The sequence below is a fragment of the Diospyros lotus genome, chromosome 12, assembly GCF_014633365.1.
Source record: "Diospyros lotus cultivar Yz01 chromosome 12, ASM1463336v1, whole genome shotgun sequence".
Taxonomy (NCBI): Eukaryota; Viridiplantae; Streptophyta; class Magnoliopsida; order Ericales; family Ebenaceae; genus Diospyros; species Diospyros lotus.
This window is the reverse complement of record NC_068349.1, coordinates 11,332,876-11,346,460: the sequence shown is the minus strand read 5'-3', so window position 1 is coordinate 11,346,460 and position 13,585 is coordinate 11,332,876. Positions and strand designations below refer to the sequence as shown.

General features: G+C 33.6%; 1 protein-coding gene across 1 annotated transcript; it reads left to right on the top strand.

Annotated features, from left to right (window-relative positions):
• Window positions 1-9,650: 9,650 nt before the first annotated feature.
• LOC127787013 (probable aquaporin TIP-type RB7-5A) lies at window positions 9,651-10,870 on the top strand. Its single transcript, XM_052314839.1, has 3 exons — window positions 9,651-9,863; window positions 10,049-10,299; window positions 10,389-10,870. Exons 1-3 carry the CDS (start codon window positions 9,737-9,739, stop codon window positions 10,761-10,763), a joined length of 753 nt encoding a protein of 250 aa, XP_052170799.1. The 5' UTR covers window positions 9,651-9,736; the 3' UTR covers window positions 10,764-10,870.
• The last annotated feature ends 2,715 nt before the right edge of the window (window positions 10,871-13,585 follow it).

Sequence of the window (13,585 nt, the reverse complement as noted above, 5' to 3'; positions counted from 1 at the left end):
AATTTTACCTAAAAAAAAAAACAAAAATTAAAACAAAATTAATTAAAAAAAAATTGAATTGAGAGAGACAGAATTGACGCTGGTGGTAGCCATCTTTTCTTGGGCAGTGCAATCACACTGCCCTATAAAGAAAGAAGGCACACTACCAAATGTTGAAAACAGAGGCGCCGAGCGTTGAAAAAAAAAAAAGGCACTGCCAAATGTTGAAAAATGAGACGCTAAACGACGTCAAGTCTGACAGTGCAATTATGGCATGCCTCGAGTCGAGTGTAGAATAGTGATGCCCATTGCTCTATAAGACACTCCATATCTGTATGAGGCAAGTCACCCCTCTTGAGCTCAATCTTCTCTCCTTTGTGTTATTCTCTGATCAGGTACTCTCATCCCTTTTGTAAAGTTTATAGTTCTTTACTTTCTTCTTAGTATAATTTTTTTTTTTTTTTAAAAAAATGGATCTTTATCTCTCAAAAATTCACAAGTACTATCCATCTCTCCCGCAGAATGATTTGAAAAAAATTTATGCTGCTAGGTGTGAAAGACTTAGGCTGTTGATGCGTAATAACATCCCTGAAGATATTCGTTGGCTGATCGAAGCAAAAGTTCGATTAGCTGGTGAAACTTCACCTAGTTTTAAGCATTTTCCAGGCTTAGGGAAGAGTAGTTTTGCGAAGAAAAGAAGAGCGAAAAGAGTGAATAGTTGTTATAAATGTGCTCGATGGACCTGTAACACACGATGCAAATCTGTGGGGTTTACGTCCATAAATCGAGAAGATAAAATTAGTTTCATAAATGATGGACTGAGTAAGGAGTCTTTGGATGATATCCGATTGACTCTTGAGACGCATCCATGTGGAATAGTGCAAAGAGAACTTCTTGCTTTATGGACCCAGTTCAGAAATGACCACCAACGCTATAGTCTTGAGAATCTGACTAAAACGACCATGTTTGCCAATCTATAAGAAAATTGGATGGGAAGCTTATCCCCGCTTCATAGAAAGTGTTTAAGCCGTTTCTGGACGTAAAACCAGAGGAAGATGTGAGCCACAATCACAACTACTTATACATACGCATGATTTTTGTTTGTATTTATTTCTTGTTGAATTGTTGTATAGCTACTTTTGATCGCCAAACTTCTTTTCAGGACATACAAAAGGAACAAACATGGAAGGCCAGTTAGTTCGTCGAATCAATACCATATGCGTACTTTGTGGCTCTCAACTTGGGAGCGATATTTGTTACGCACTTGCAGCGAACGAACTTGGTAAAAAATTAGGAGAGAAAAAAATTAATTTGGTATATGGAGGGGGAAGTCGTGGATTGAATGGTTATGTTTCACAAGCTGTACATCTTGGAAATTCATCTGTGGTAGGTATAATGTCAATCCCTTTAGTTGAACCACATATTTCCGGGATTACACGCGGTCAACTTATAGAAACGACTTCTATGTCTGAGCGCATGGCTTGTAAGATTTATCAGTCAGATGCCTTCATTGCTTTACCAGGAGGTTTTGGAACACTTGAAGAAATCTTTTGTATAATCTCCTGGGCCAAGAGTAATCTCCATACCAAACCCATTGGACTTTTAAATGTTAACCATTTTTTCGATGGGTTACTCTCTTTTCTTGATCAGGCTGTGGACCAACAGTTCATTTCTCGTTCAGCAAGAAAGATTCTCATTTCTGCATCCACCATTGATAAGCTGCTAGAGAAATTACATGCTTATGTTCCACAGTACGATCCTCATGAGCCTCGGATAGACTGGTCTAAGGCAATTAGTAACAAGCGCCAAAGGGGTCCGATTAATTTAGATTTATCACTGTGAGAAATGCTCTTTATTAAGATGGCTAAGTAAGGAGTACTTTTTGTACTCTTGAGACGCATCTAGTTATTGTACAACTTCCAGGATTTTTCTTGGTTGTGTTCTTAAAAAAAAAAAACTGTGGAATGTTGTTGGGCAAAGTCTTTGATAAGATGGCTGAGTAAGGAGTACTTTTTGTACTCTTGAGACGCATTTTTTTATCTTATGACTTGCATCAATTTTTATTTTGGTATGAAAATATAAATATATATATATGGTGTGCTCATTTGTTGTTTAAGTTTTAGCAGTTCACAGCAAAATGGACTTGTGGAGTTACAGGTATTCTTAACAACCCTAATTTATTACTGCAATTCAAGTTGGGGGGTGTAAGGTTTAGTTATGAATTATTTGGTTTATATTTAACTGTGAGTTTGCTATTGCTAGTTTATAGTCTTGTGTGAATTGATTATCTTTATCTGCTCTTATTAAAAAAAAAAATTGTGTTTTAAATAACGCTATTCCTAAAGTTTTGAAGTTATGCACTGATAGCCAGTTAAGTTTGCAATACGAAACATGAATGCATTGATTTCTTATTTGAAAACGTATATGCATTAGAATAAGTAATTTGCATTCATCGAGGATTCAAAATTTAAAAATTGGTTATCGGTCATAAAATCAAAGGTAACAGTAATTAGCTTATTAGTACATTGTATGATCTCTCAACAGAAGTGGAGACTATTACCCAAGTGAGTGTTTGAGCCTAATAACCGTTAATTCTGAGTGAAATAACACTTACTCTAAATATGTTTTATTGTTTATCTTATCTTTTCAATGGCTTCAAAATATCAATTCGTTTTGAATGTCTAGTATGATAATGGATAAGTTTGACTGGTTTCAAACTCTGAATTAGATGACTGAGTATCATCGTTTTGTAGAAGCATGATAGAGGGATCAATTTCTTTCATTTTGAGCTTATTAAACCTTTTTCTTTCTTTAAATTAACCTCATTTGCTATCCCATTTGAGCCATTTGTAGTACAATTTCTTTCGTTACCCTCGTTTGGTGTGATTTTGGGAATTAGTCTGTTTATCTATTTTCATATTTAAAGAGAAAAAAAAAGAAAAAAAGAAAAAAAAAAAGAAAAAAAAGTGAAAAAAAGGGGGAAAATTCTCTTAGCTATTCAGCATAACTGTTTCAAAAGAACTGGTAAAAAAAAAAATTAAAAAAATAATCCCGACACACCCTTTGCACACTCTACCTTTTCTTTGACAACCTGTATTAACCTTATAGCCCCATTACAACCCATTCTGGTTCCTTTTTTATGCTATAAATCATGTGATCTCAGAATTCGAGTTTGGAGTAGGGAATCATGTTTAAATTCAGAAGTTACTCATCCAGAGCATTATTCCAATCATGAAGCTATGTCAATTTCCTTGTTCTTTCATGAAAATACGTTCCTTGTATTTGGGATGACACCGAGTTTTGAACTTGTTCTGCATTTACTCTTATAACGGTGCACCCCCTTATGTGTACACCTGATGAATCCTTTTTATTGGAGAGAAAATTCATAGTGAGATTTGAAGTCAAAACTTTGAAGGAATAAGTCTGTGTGTTGGTTATCCTAATTTCTATTCCTGAGATTGTATGACCTTTAACAAAAAATCTGATTTAGAATTCTAAATTACTTATTCGATTTTATGCATTTTGGTTTCGAATTTGAAATTTTTACATTCATATAGTTATTGTGAATAAAGTTTGGCAGGTGTATAATCTGATTGCTAAGGGACTAGCAATGTTTAAGTTGGGGGGTATGATTAGTGGTTAATTTTGTAAAAATTTTGTTATAATTATACTCTTCTTTTGATCTTAAAAATGGTTTAAATTAGATATTAATATATATTTTATGGTTATATGCAAGTTTAAATTAAAAAATGAATGAAATGAAATTTTAAAGTAAAATTTAATAATAATAATAATAATAATATATAAAATTATATATAATACATATACATCATTATATGCATGCATGTAATATATATATATAATATAATCTAATATATATATATGTGTCATGTGTAATACATATATATAATATATAATTTATTAATAACATTAAATTATTATTTATTTATTTTTTTTAGGCATGAAGAATTCAAGCCCATGAAGACTTAAAGTCCATGAAGAATTCAAATCCATGAAGAAATCAAGCCCATGAAAAATTAAAGTCCATGAAGAATTCAAGCCCATGAAGAATTAAGGCCCAATTTGAGCAACCCATGGAAGATATTATTTGGAGAAGGCCCAAGAATTATTTTTAATCCTAATGAAGATTAAAAACCAATTTATAGAAATCTATTTTTATTTTTTATGTGAGAGCTTTATTAGGTGTGTTTTTTAGCTAAAATTCATTTAACTATTAGGTGGATATTATAGCTAAAATCCATTTAACTTTATGAGTGCTTTATTAGGTATGTATTTTAGCTAAAATCTATTTAATATTATGTGTGTATTATAGCTAAAATCCATTTAACTTTAAGTGTGTGAGTGCCCATTAGATATAATTATGTCTAGTTGAATAATTGAAATTGTGTAGTTTGTATTGCATCTTGTGGCCTATAAATAGGTCACTTGATTGCATTTGTAAGGGTGATTATTATTCTTGAATTAAAGTTTAGTTGTTTCCTTATAATTCTCTCTTTGAGAATTGTTCTTGTTCTTTCCCCTTTTCTTTAGTATTCTCTCTTGTGATCTTACTTCCTTCCTTTCTTCTTTTAAATTCTTATGTCATTTATTATTACTTTATTATTCACCGCCTAAATGGCCGGTTAGTTTGTGCCTTTAAATTTCTGTAATTTTAATTCTTGTCATTTAATTATTCACCGCCTAAATGACCGGTTAGTTTATGTCTTTAAATTTCTGCAATTTTAATTCTTGTTATTTAATTATTCACCGCCTAAATGGCCGGTTAGTTTATGCCTTTAAAATTTCTTGTCATTTAAATTCTGTTATTTAAATTACGTCGTTTAAATTCATGTCAATTAACTTTTAAATGGAAATGAGTAGCTAAATCTAATCTTGGGTTAAGGCAAGGACAGTGTCCAACGCCAATGATTCCCAAAGAAAGCTGCGCTTTAAATAAGTAACATTAATTTAAATTTCAGTATGAGTGTATCTTAATTATTGAGAAATCACTAGGTTTGGATTGGAGCGTAAATCTAACTTAGAGCTTTCATGCCATGTATGAGAGTTACTAGAACTGGAAACGCTATCATACCCAAACCCGGATGATTAATTTAGTTGTTTTGTATATTAATTATAATTAGATTTATGGTAGTTGCTTAAATTAGAATCCCGCATATCATGTATGGGGATTGCTTAATCTAGAACTATCATCATCTCTAATTGCATTTAATAACAAACCCTCATATCTAAAATTAAATTAATGTTGCTAATCTTTTATGCTAAAATTTGAGAATCAACGGGTTGGTACTGAAATTGTCTTAACTCAAGCACTATCCAAATTCATATTTTTACGTTTAATGTTTATTTCAATTTTTGCCTTACTTTATTTTCTAGTATCTGTTGTCTAAAAACAAAACCATAAAAAATCTTGTTATCAATTTGTTCAAATGCGTGTGCGTGTGTGTGACATTTTTTTTCTTTTACCATAAATAAATCTCTCAGTGGACGACCTGGATTCATCCAAAAAATATAAATTTAAATTTGGACTACAACTGCACTCGTACACTGGCGAGTATAAATCTCTCACTAAAATAAAAAAAATATAAAAGTTTTATTATGATTTATTTTTATTGTGTTTTAATTGCAGGGTGAGAGAGCAGTCAATCATTCCCAACGGAAGCGGAGCGATACGAGACTCCATGACAGTCGAAATAAACAACACCATAACATCACTGTTTAACTTAATCTATTAACAATAAACCCATTAACAAAATATAAGTCATAAAGTGGTTATTACGCGGATTTATTATTATTTATACATAGAACCGAATCACGGTGAGACAGGGTTTAAAATACGAAAAATAACGAAGACTCTTGCAAGAAATGAAGAACATGAGGAGAGGGTTAGGAGCTTGTCTAAAAACGACTGATTTCAATCTCTCTTGTGCTCTCGATGCGAAGTAAAACGTTTCCTAACAATTAATACAATGGTGACTTAAATAAGTTAATTCTAACCTCGTAAACTGTATAATCTAATTATATAAAATTTATAATTTAAACATATAATATTTATACTAATTTTATCCACTTACCTAAATATTTTAAATACCAAAGAACCTCCAACATCTTATTAATTTCTTCCATCCATTTTCCTTTCTTCCTTGAGCTGCCAGCCGCGCCTTCTTTCTTCTCCTCATTTCTCTCTTTTCTTCTTTGCTTCACGTGAGCGCGTGGGCCAAAATGGCATTTAAATTGGCAAGCAAACCATGGTAGCCAAGCTACTCACACATCCCTAGGCTAGCCATGCTTAATTTCAAATGAGTTGGAAATTGAGTTGGACGCGTGGCTGCACCTTGCCCTTATATTAACATGCCAATATCATGTATTATGCCATTAATATTAATATAGTATATGTTAATATTATATATATATACATATGTATTTCACTTATTCCTATTAAGAGCAATTCACGCACACTAACTTGTTCCAGCAACTTGTTCCAAATTACAAACACTTCCTTTATTTAATTATTTTATATTATATATAAACATATTAATTGTTATAATATATATATTTTTTTCTTTAATCACTTAATAATCTAAGTTCTAGAAATTTTATAAACTTTCGATCACTTTCTCATTTAGAAATACAATAAATTTAATATCCTCTTTTAAATATTTTTAGATCATAAATATTTCATAAATCATAATTCACTCTAAAACGTTAGAATTAATAACTATAATTTATCTTCCAAAATTTCGAATGTTACGGCAACAATTGTTACTTTAGTCTTGTTTATGCATGTTAGGTCTCATTTGGGATTGAGGAGATGCAAGGTATGCGAGTTGAGATGTGACTAGATGAATTGAGGTTGATTAAATGAAAAATTTGGTAAATTATGAGTTTCAATTAGTAGTCTTTGGGTAAATGAGTTAGAATGTTAGTAATTAAAAAATATAAAAAGTATAATTATATATAAATATATAAACTAAATGATATATAAATTTTATTAATACATATAAAGTATATTTTAATAAATTCGTGTATAATTTGCAATTACATAATATATAATTTAAGAAATCTATTTTATAGATATATAAATATAAAGTAACTACAAGTAAGAAAGAATATATAAAGATTTTTATTGAAACATATGACAGACGTGGTTATCAAAAGAGAGAAAAATAACTAAATTGACTTTGTCCACTTTACGAATTTGTAAAGTGGGCCACTGCCCTGTTCACTCCCCTCCTTTCTCATAGTTGTCGCCGCGTCTCGCTGCCATGTCATCGTTGTCTTGCTTTCGTCGCCTTACTGCCATTGTCGCCTTGTCTCATCGATAGTCGCTGCAGTGACCCATTTTGTAAATTTGTAAAATGGACAGGGGTAATTTTGTCATTTTGTCCTCTTTCTATAACCGCGTCGGTCATCTTTTCTGACTTTCAAGACTTTTCCCATATGAAAAACTAATAAAATTTATTTTAGTCATTACAAAAAGATTAATTTAAACTATATAAAAAATGAAATGTTAATTTTTTTAGATCATATTTTTCATAAATTTAGAAACATCCCTTTTATATAGGACGAATGCAATTTTGTTCACCCCCTTTGACGGGGTGAACATGACCCCCAATTCTTTGGGGTCAAATTTAACGGAGGAGGGGGCGGGGGACCCAAATCAAACAGTGATTTGCTATCCCCCCTCTGTTAAATTTAACCCCCAAAGAAGTAGGGGTCATGTTCTCCCCCATTAAATGGGGTGAACAAATTTGCACTCATATAGGACTACCGACCTTGTCAATTCAAGTCTTACATTGTACACTAGATGCTCATGATTATCAAACCCTTGAAATGATCGATATGCCTTGTCCAAATGTAATTAATTAAGGGTTGGTTTGATATTCTCTAGAAAGTTCCATCAATCTTGTAAAGAAAATAAAAAAATATAGTTGCTATGGTCGATTCCAAAACAAAAAAGATGTTTCCAATCACTATAATATGTCAGTGGCGGCGTTGGGATAATATATAATATGAAAAACACATCACTCTCCACATTAATTTAGATGAATGATTGCTAGAATATGCCCTTCCCAACACTCTCATCAAACCTCCAAAAACAAAAATAAATACAGAAGATGCACTTTTGATCCAACTTCATAGCTATCAAAAAATTCCCAATTAACAACCCAAAGATGATTTGTTATAATAAAAGATTGTAGTAATTTTTTTTTTGTTATTATTAAGCTTTAGTTCTTTTTAAGTTAAGTTACACAAAATTAAAAATAAAAATAGAAAATAGAAAATAGAAAATAATATTTTTCTAAAAATATAGAAAAAAGAAATGCGACATAAAATGTAAATTAAAAAAATATAGAGTTATATATATATTTTAATGTAAAAAATTATAAAAACTAGTTCAAACATAAATAATAAACATAAGATATGGTGTAATAAGAGAAAAATAATAAAATGAAGAATACTAAGATCATAATAAAATAAATAGCAAAAAGAGAAAAAGAGAAAAGAAGAAAAATGAAAGAGAAGATGGACTAGGTCAATCTGATCCATTGGATTTGAACCAACCAAAAGAATCGAAGTATAAAATGCAAGGAAGACCCATCTTTCTCCAAACCTTAGTGTTACATGCCTCATTTTCCTTCTCTCTTCCTCTTTCTCCATTTCACCCAATTGCTAACCAATTTCCCAATAATTTGGCAATGGGATCATCAATCTGACACTAAATCTACAAAATAGGGGTCTCGATCTTCATAGTGGTGGTCTTAGAGTAGAGGTTCGACAACTCCCAACCATCGACGACAACATACCAGAGTCGTTTTATCCTAAAGGAACGGCGGCAGAGTAGCAAGAAACAATAACAATTGGAAGCGAGAGAATGACGACATAGCATTTGGAGTAACAAGTTCTGGCGACTGAGAGAGGGAATTTTGGGATTTGAAAACAAAGAAATGAAATAAGAAGAAGAAGAAAACTGAATGATTGGGAACTTTGGTCGCTGAAAGGCATTTTCGACTATTTTTTGTAATTTGCGAAATGGCCCCGAAACATTTTGTAAATTACAAAAATGGTCTGAAAAACGTTTTGAATCGTCTTTGTCGTTTCAGAAACTAAAAACGGTTCGAAAAAGCTGAAACGATGTCTCCAAATCATTTCTATATAACAACATTTTTAAGAAAGAGTTGACATACAAATTTTTATGTATTTACTTAATATTAAGATTTTGTAATGAGTTATTACCTATGTGTGTTAATAAATTTATTTAATAAAATATTAATAATTATGTCTTCTAATCGAGTGCAAAAGAAAAAGAAAGAAAGAAAATATGCAAATCACTTTTTAAGCACAACCACTAGCTTAATAAACTAAAGCCCAACTCTACGCATTCATCAACTTTATGAATAATAAGAGTATATGGTTTTGGTAAGGCCGTTGAAAGGGTTTTAAATTGGTGGTTTGCATGTATATTAATCTCCTAAACTTAATTGTTTCCATGCTCATAATGCGTATGTATGATATCAAATTAAAGCCGGTGGGACGGCACCAATGGACCGGTGCCAACTAGGCCGTGTGGGTCCCAAGGTCGGTGGTTTTATATTCCTTTCTTACCCATTCCACTACGCATCCTGCAATGCTATATATAGGGGTGGTCTAAAACAATGCCCGCCAAGCATAGCAAATAGCAATTGCTCATCAATCGTAGCTTAATTAATCTTAGCTCCCTGTACTCGTGCTGCAAAAAATGGTTAAGTTGGCTCTTGGCAGCATTGGTGACTCTCTAAGTGTTGGGTCACTGAAGGCTTATCTGGCTGAGTTCATTGCCACCCTTCTCTTTGTCTTTGCTGGTGTTGGATCTGCATTAGCTTACAGTAAGTGATAACTCATCAGTTGATTTTGTTAGACAAACATTCCCAAGATCACACAAACTTTTTTCATCTAAATATTCTGTAAAAAGAATAAATAACTTCACATTAAATCACAAGAAATTTATAAAAGAATAATTAAGATAGGGAGTGGGGATAATGAATATCATGTATTGTATATGACGTTGCAGATAAGCTCACATCGGATGCAGCCTTGGATCCGGCAGGGCTGGTGGCTGTTGCCGTGGCCCATGCATTGGCGCTCTTCGTGGGGGTGTCCATGGCAGCCAACATCTCCGGCGGCCACCTCAATCCAGCCGTCACCTTTGGTTTGGCCATCGGCGGCAACATCACCATCCTCACCGGCGTCTTCTACTGGATTGCTCAAGTTTTCGGCTCCATTGTCGCTTGTCTACTCCTTGAGTTCGTCACCAACGGCATGGTAATTAAGTCTCTAAACCTGTTGTTTAACCTTTCGTTTACATGAGATGAAAGGAATTATCAAGTGATGATGGTTGTGGGGTTTCGCAGAGCGTTCCAACGCACGCGGTGGCTACGGGGATGAGCAAATTGGAGGGGGTGGTGATGGAAATAGTCATCACTTTTGGTCTGGTTTACACAGTCTACGCCACGGCTGCAGACCCCAAGAAGGGCTCGCTCGGAACCATTGCTCCCATAGCAATTGGGTTCATCGTTGGTGCCAACATTTTGGCCGCCGGTCCATTCAGTGGTGGCTCGATGAACCCGGCTCGGTCATCTGGGCCAGCGGTGGTCGCGGGAGACTTCTCGGAGATATGGATCTACTGGGTCGGCCCGCTTATTGGTGGAGGGTTGGCTGGCTTGATATATGGTGACATCTTCATTGGGTCACACGACCCGATCCCAGCCTCCGATGCCTATCCTTAAGGGGAGGAACTATGTTTTCAATTGTCAAAACGTTTGTCTTGTGTTTTAAGGCGTGATTGTGGTCGTTGCAAGTGAATATGATTTGTTACTTTTGCCCCTTGATGAAATTATTGTAGTGTCATGTATGGATAAGGATGTACAAGGAGCAGAGAGCAAAAGTACAGCTAAACGAGATCCAATAAATCTAATCAGAAAAAAATATAAAAAATTTAAATCTTTTTTAATGCAAATAATCACAAAGATTATTGTTGATACTTGAACACAACAATAAATTTATTTGTTAAGAAAAGTCCTTGTTAAGTCACTTGAAATCTTAAAGAAAGAGAATGATCATAGAGGCAACACGTTTCTAACTATGCAAACATTTCGATACTCAAGTTAGATATTAAAAATTGTCAAATAATTAAATATAAAACTTCAATTGGTATGTATGAGATGTATCTATTTTTTAGAATAATGGCTTTTCTATTTATAGAGTAGTGCGGGGGTTTGAGATAAATATTCTTGATATTTCAAAATCGACTAAAATTAAGATTTTTAATAAATAAGTTTTATCCAGATTCTCAGAGGGATTTTCGATTATTTGTGTTATTTGTTCACGTGTCTTTATTGGAAAACCCATGTGGGATAGGTCTCTGGGAGACCTACGAATCTCTCGAGAATTCCTCCATCTTTCTTATGTGAGAATCAATTCAAGAAAAGTTTTTGGGAGATCTATGAGTCTTCTGAAGCTTTCCCCCTCTTGCTTAGTGGGACTTAGTCGGGGAGAGGTCTCTAAGAGACCTTTGCATCTAGAAAGTCTCTCAAAATTTTTGTTGCTTATCTTCTTTGGGGATTATGATCTTTTATCCTAGGCCTGATCCTTCAAGCTATGGCCTATAACATATCAATTGTTTCGTACTTTTTTTTTGTAAAATTTCTCGATGAAAAAAGTATGCTTGATTATCCTTTCAAAGACTCTCTCAAATGAGCATTCTTTCATTTTTTCATAGGCTTCTCACGGGATCTTCTTTTTCATCCTCTAGCTATGATCTTCTAGTGTTTTTTTTTTTTTTTTTTTAACTATGTAGTTAGTATTTGTTGGGGTTTTATCGTTTCTTCCTATAAAAAGGGGTCACAGACATTTTCAAACTTTTATTTTTTCACTTTGAGGGATTCTCTCTAGAGTTCTTTTGGATTTCTCGAGTTCTATGGCCTCTCGAATATTGGTTTTTGTACTTTCCAAAGCTTTTTAAGTTTTTCATAATCTTCTCTACCTACTTTCTCATGTTCCTCGAACCTTTGGCTCTCTTTCACTACAAGAAAAATTATTTTTATTGACAAAAAAATTCATCACTAAAAATAGAAATTTCGTTACTAAATTTTTTAATTATGGATAAGGAATCCAATACTAAAGTGGGTGTCACTAAATTTTAGAGACGAATTTTTCAATCTCTTCACATATCAGTGATGGGGTTGCAGAGTCGTCATAGATTGTGACTGTAATATCCCAAATTTGAAAATAAATAATAATTATTTAAATCGGTGTTTAAGGACATTAATGAATATTTAAAAATTTAAGAGGAAATATTTATTTAAGTGGTTTTGAGGAAAATAAGGGATTAAAAATACTTAATTAAATTATTAGAACTAGTTAATAAAGAGAGATATTAATATAATAATTAATATGTTGTATGGGATAAATTTAAATAATAATAATAAAATAAGACAAGTGAAGGAATCTTGAAGTGAAGTGACTAATGTGCGTATATGTGATGATATACTTTGTTAATAGCAAATATTAATTTAAGTTTATACATGTTATGCTAATATCCTATTATATTAATTTAGTAAACATATTATGTGTGTGAAAAAAAATCAAGGGAAATGGAAATGAGGATATTTCCATGAGCTGCCACCTCAATTAATGCATGTGTGTGCGTGTCCCTAGCAGGTGAAAATCAATCGGTTGGAAATAGACGAGGGAGAAAAGACAATTGAAAGGGAAAATTGGCAGGAGGCCATGATTACGTCTGGGGAGAGTGAAATGGGATAGAGACTTAGCCTCCAAGGTTTCAATTGCATGCTAGTTTTGCAAAGCTGTGATATATATATATATATATAACTAACAGTGAGCTTGATGGGTCAGGAAGCTGCCATGGTCGTTTGGTGCAAACCCATCTATTTACATAGGGTGTAGCGAGCTGGAGCGTGAGCTCGGTGTCTGCGTAAGTGAGTAACTGTAAATGTGTATATATATATATATCCGTGTATGTATGATCGTCTAAATAGGTTTACAGTTGCAGCTTGATATATATATCAGTGTGTAAGTGCATATAAAGGTGGCAGTAAGGCCAACACTAGCAGCACACGGCAGCGGCGGCGACACGGAGCAGCGGTGGCGTGCGCGGTCGTGGAAGGCGGAGCTGGAGGCGGGGCTGGCCGGTGGTGCCGCTGGCCAGAGGCGGCGGGTGGAGGAAGGAGGCTGTGGCGGTGATGGTTCGGCCGAGGGAAGAAGAAGAAGAAGAAGAAGAAGAAGAAGAAGAAGAAGAAGAAGAAGAAGAAAGGAAGAAGAGAAGGAAAAGAAGGAAAGGAAATGGGAGGAAGAAGCAAGGCGTAGGAGCAGGGGCGCTCGAAGGAGAAGGAGAGAGGAAGAAGAAGAAAGAAAGGAAAGGAAAGAAAAGAAAAATAAGGAAAAAATAAATGACTTTTGGGATTTTTTTGGCATAGGAAATGATCAAGTATGTGAGTAAAAATTTGTAAAAGTGTGATATGTGTAAATTATAAATTTTGCGTGATTAGAAATAATTAATTTAAGTCTCGGTTGTGTTATTTGCTAGGAA

Excerpts from the sequence above, each read along its gene's own strand:
- LOC127787013 (XM_052314839.1), top strand. The coding sequence starts at position 9,737 with ATGGTTAAGTTGGCTCTTGGCAGCATTGGTGACTCTCTAAGTGTTGGG. Across the intron at positions 9,864-10,048 it reads TGGATCTGCATTAGCTTACA|ATAAGCTCACATCGGATGCA; the intron begins GTAAGTGATAAC and ends ATGACGTTGCAG. Across the intron at positions 10,300-10,388 it reads AGTTCGTCACCAACGGCATG|AGCGTTCCAACGCACGCGGT; the intron begins GTAATTAAGTCT and ends GGGGTTTCGCAG.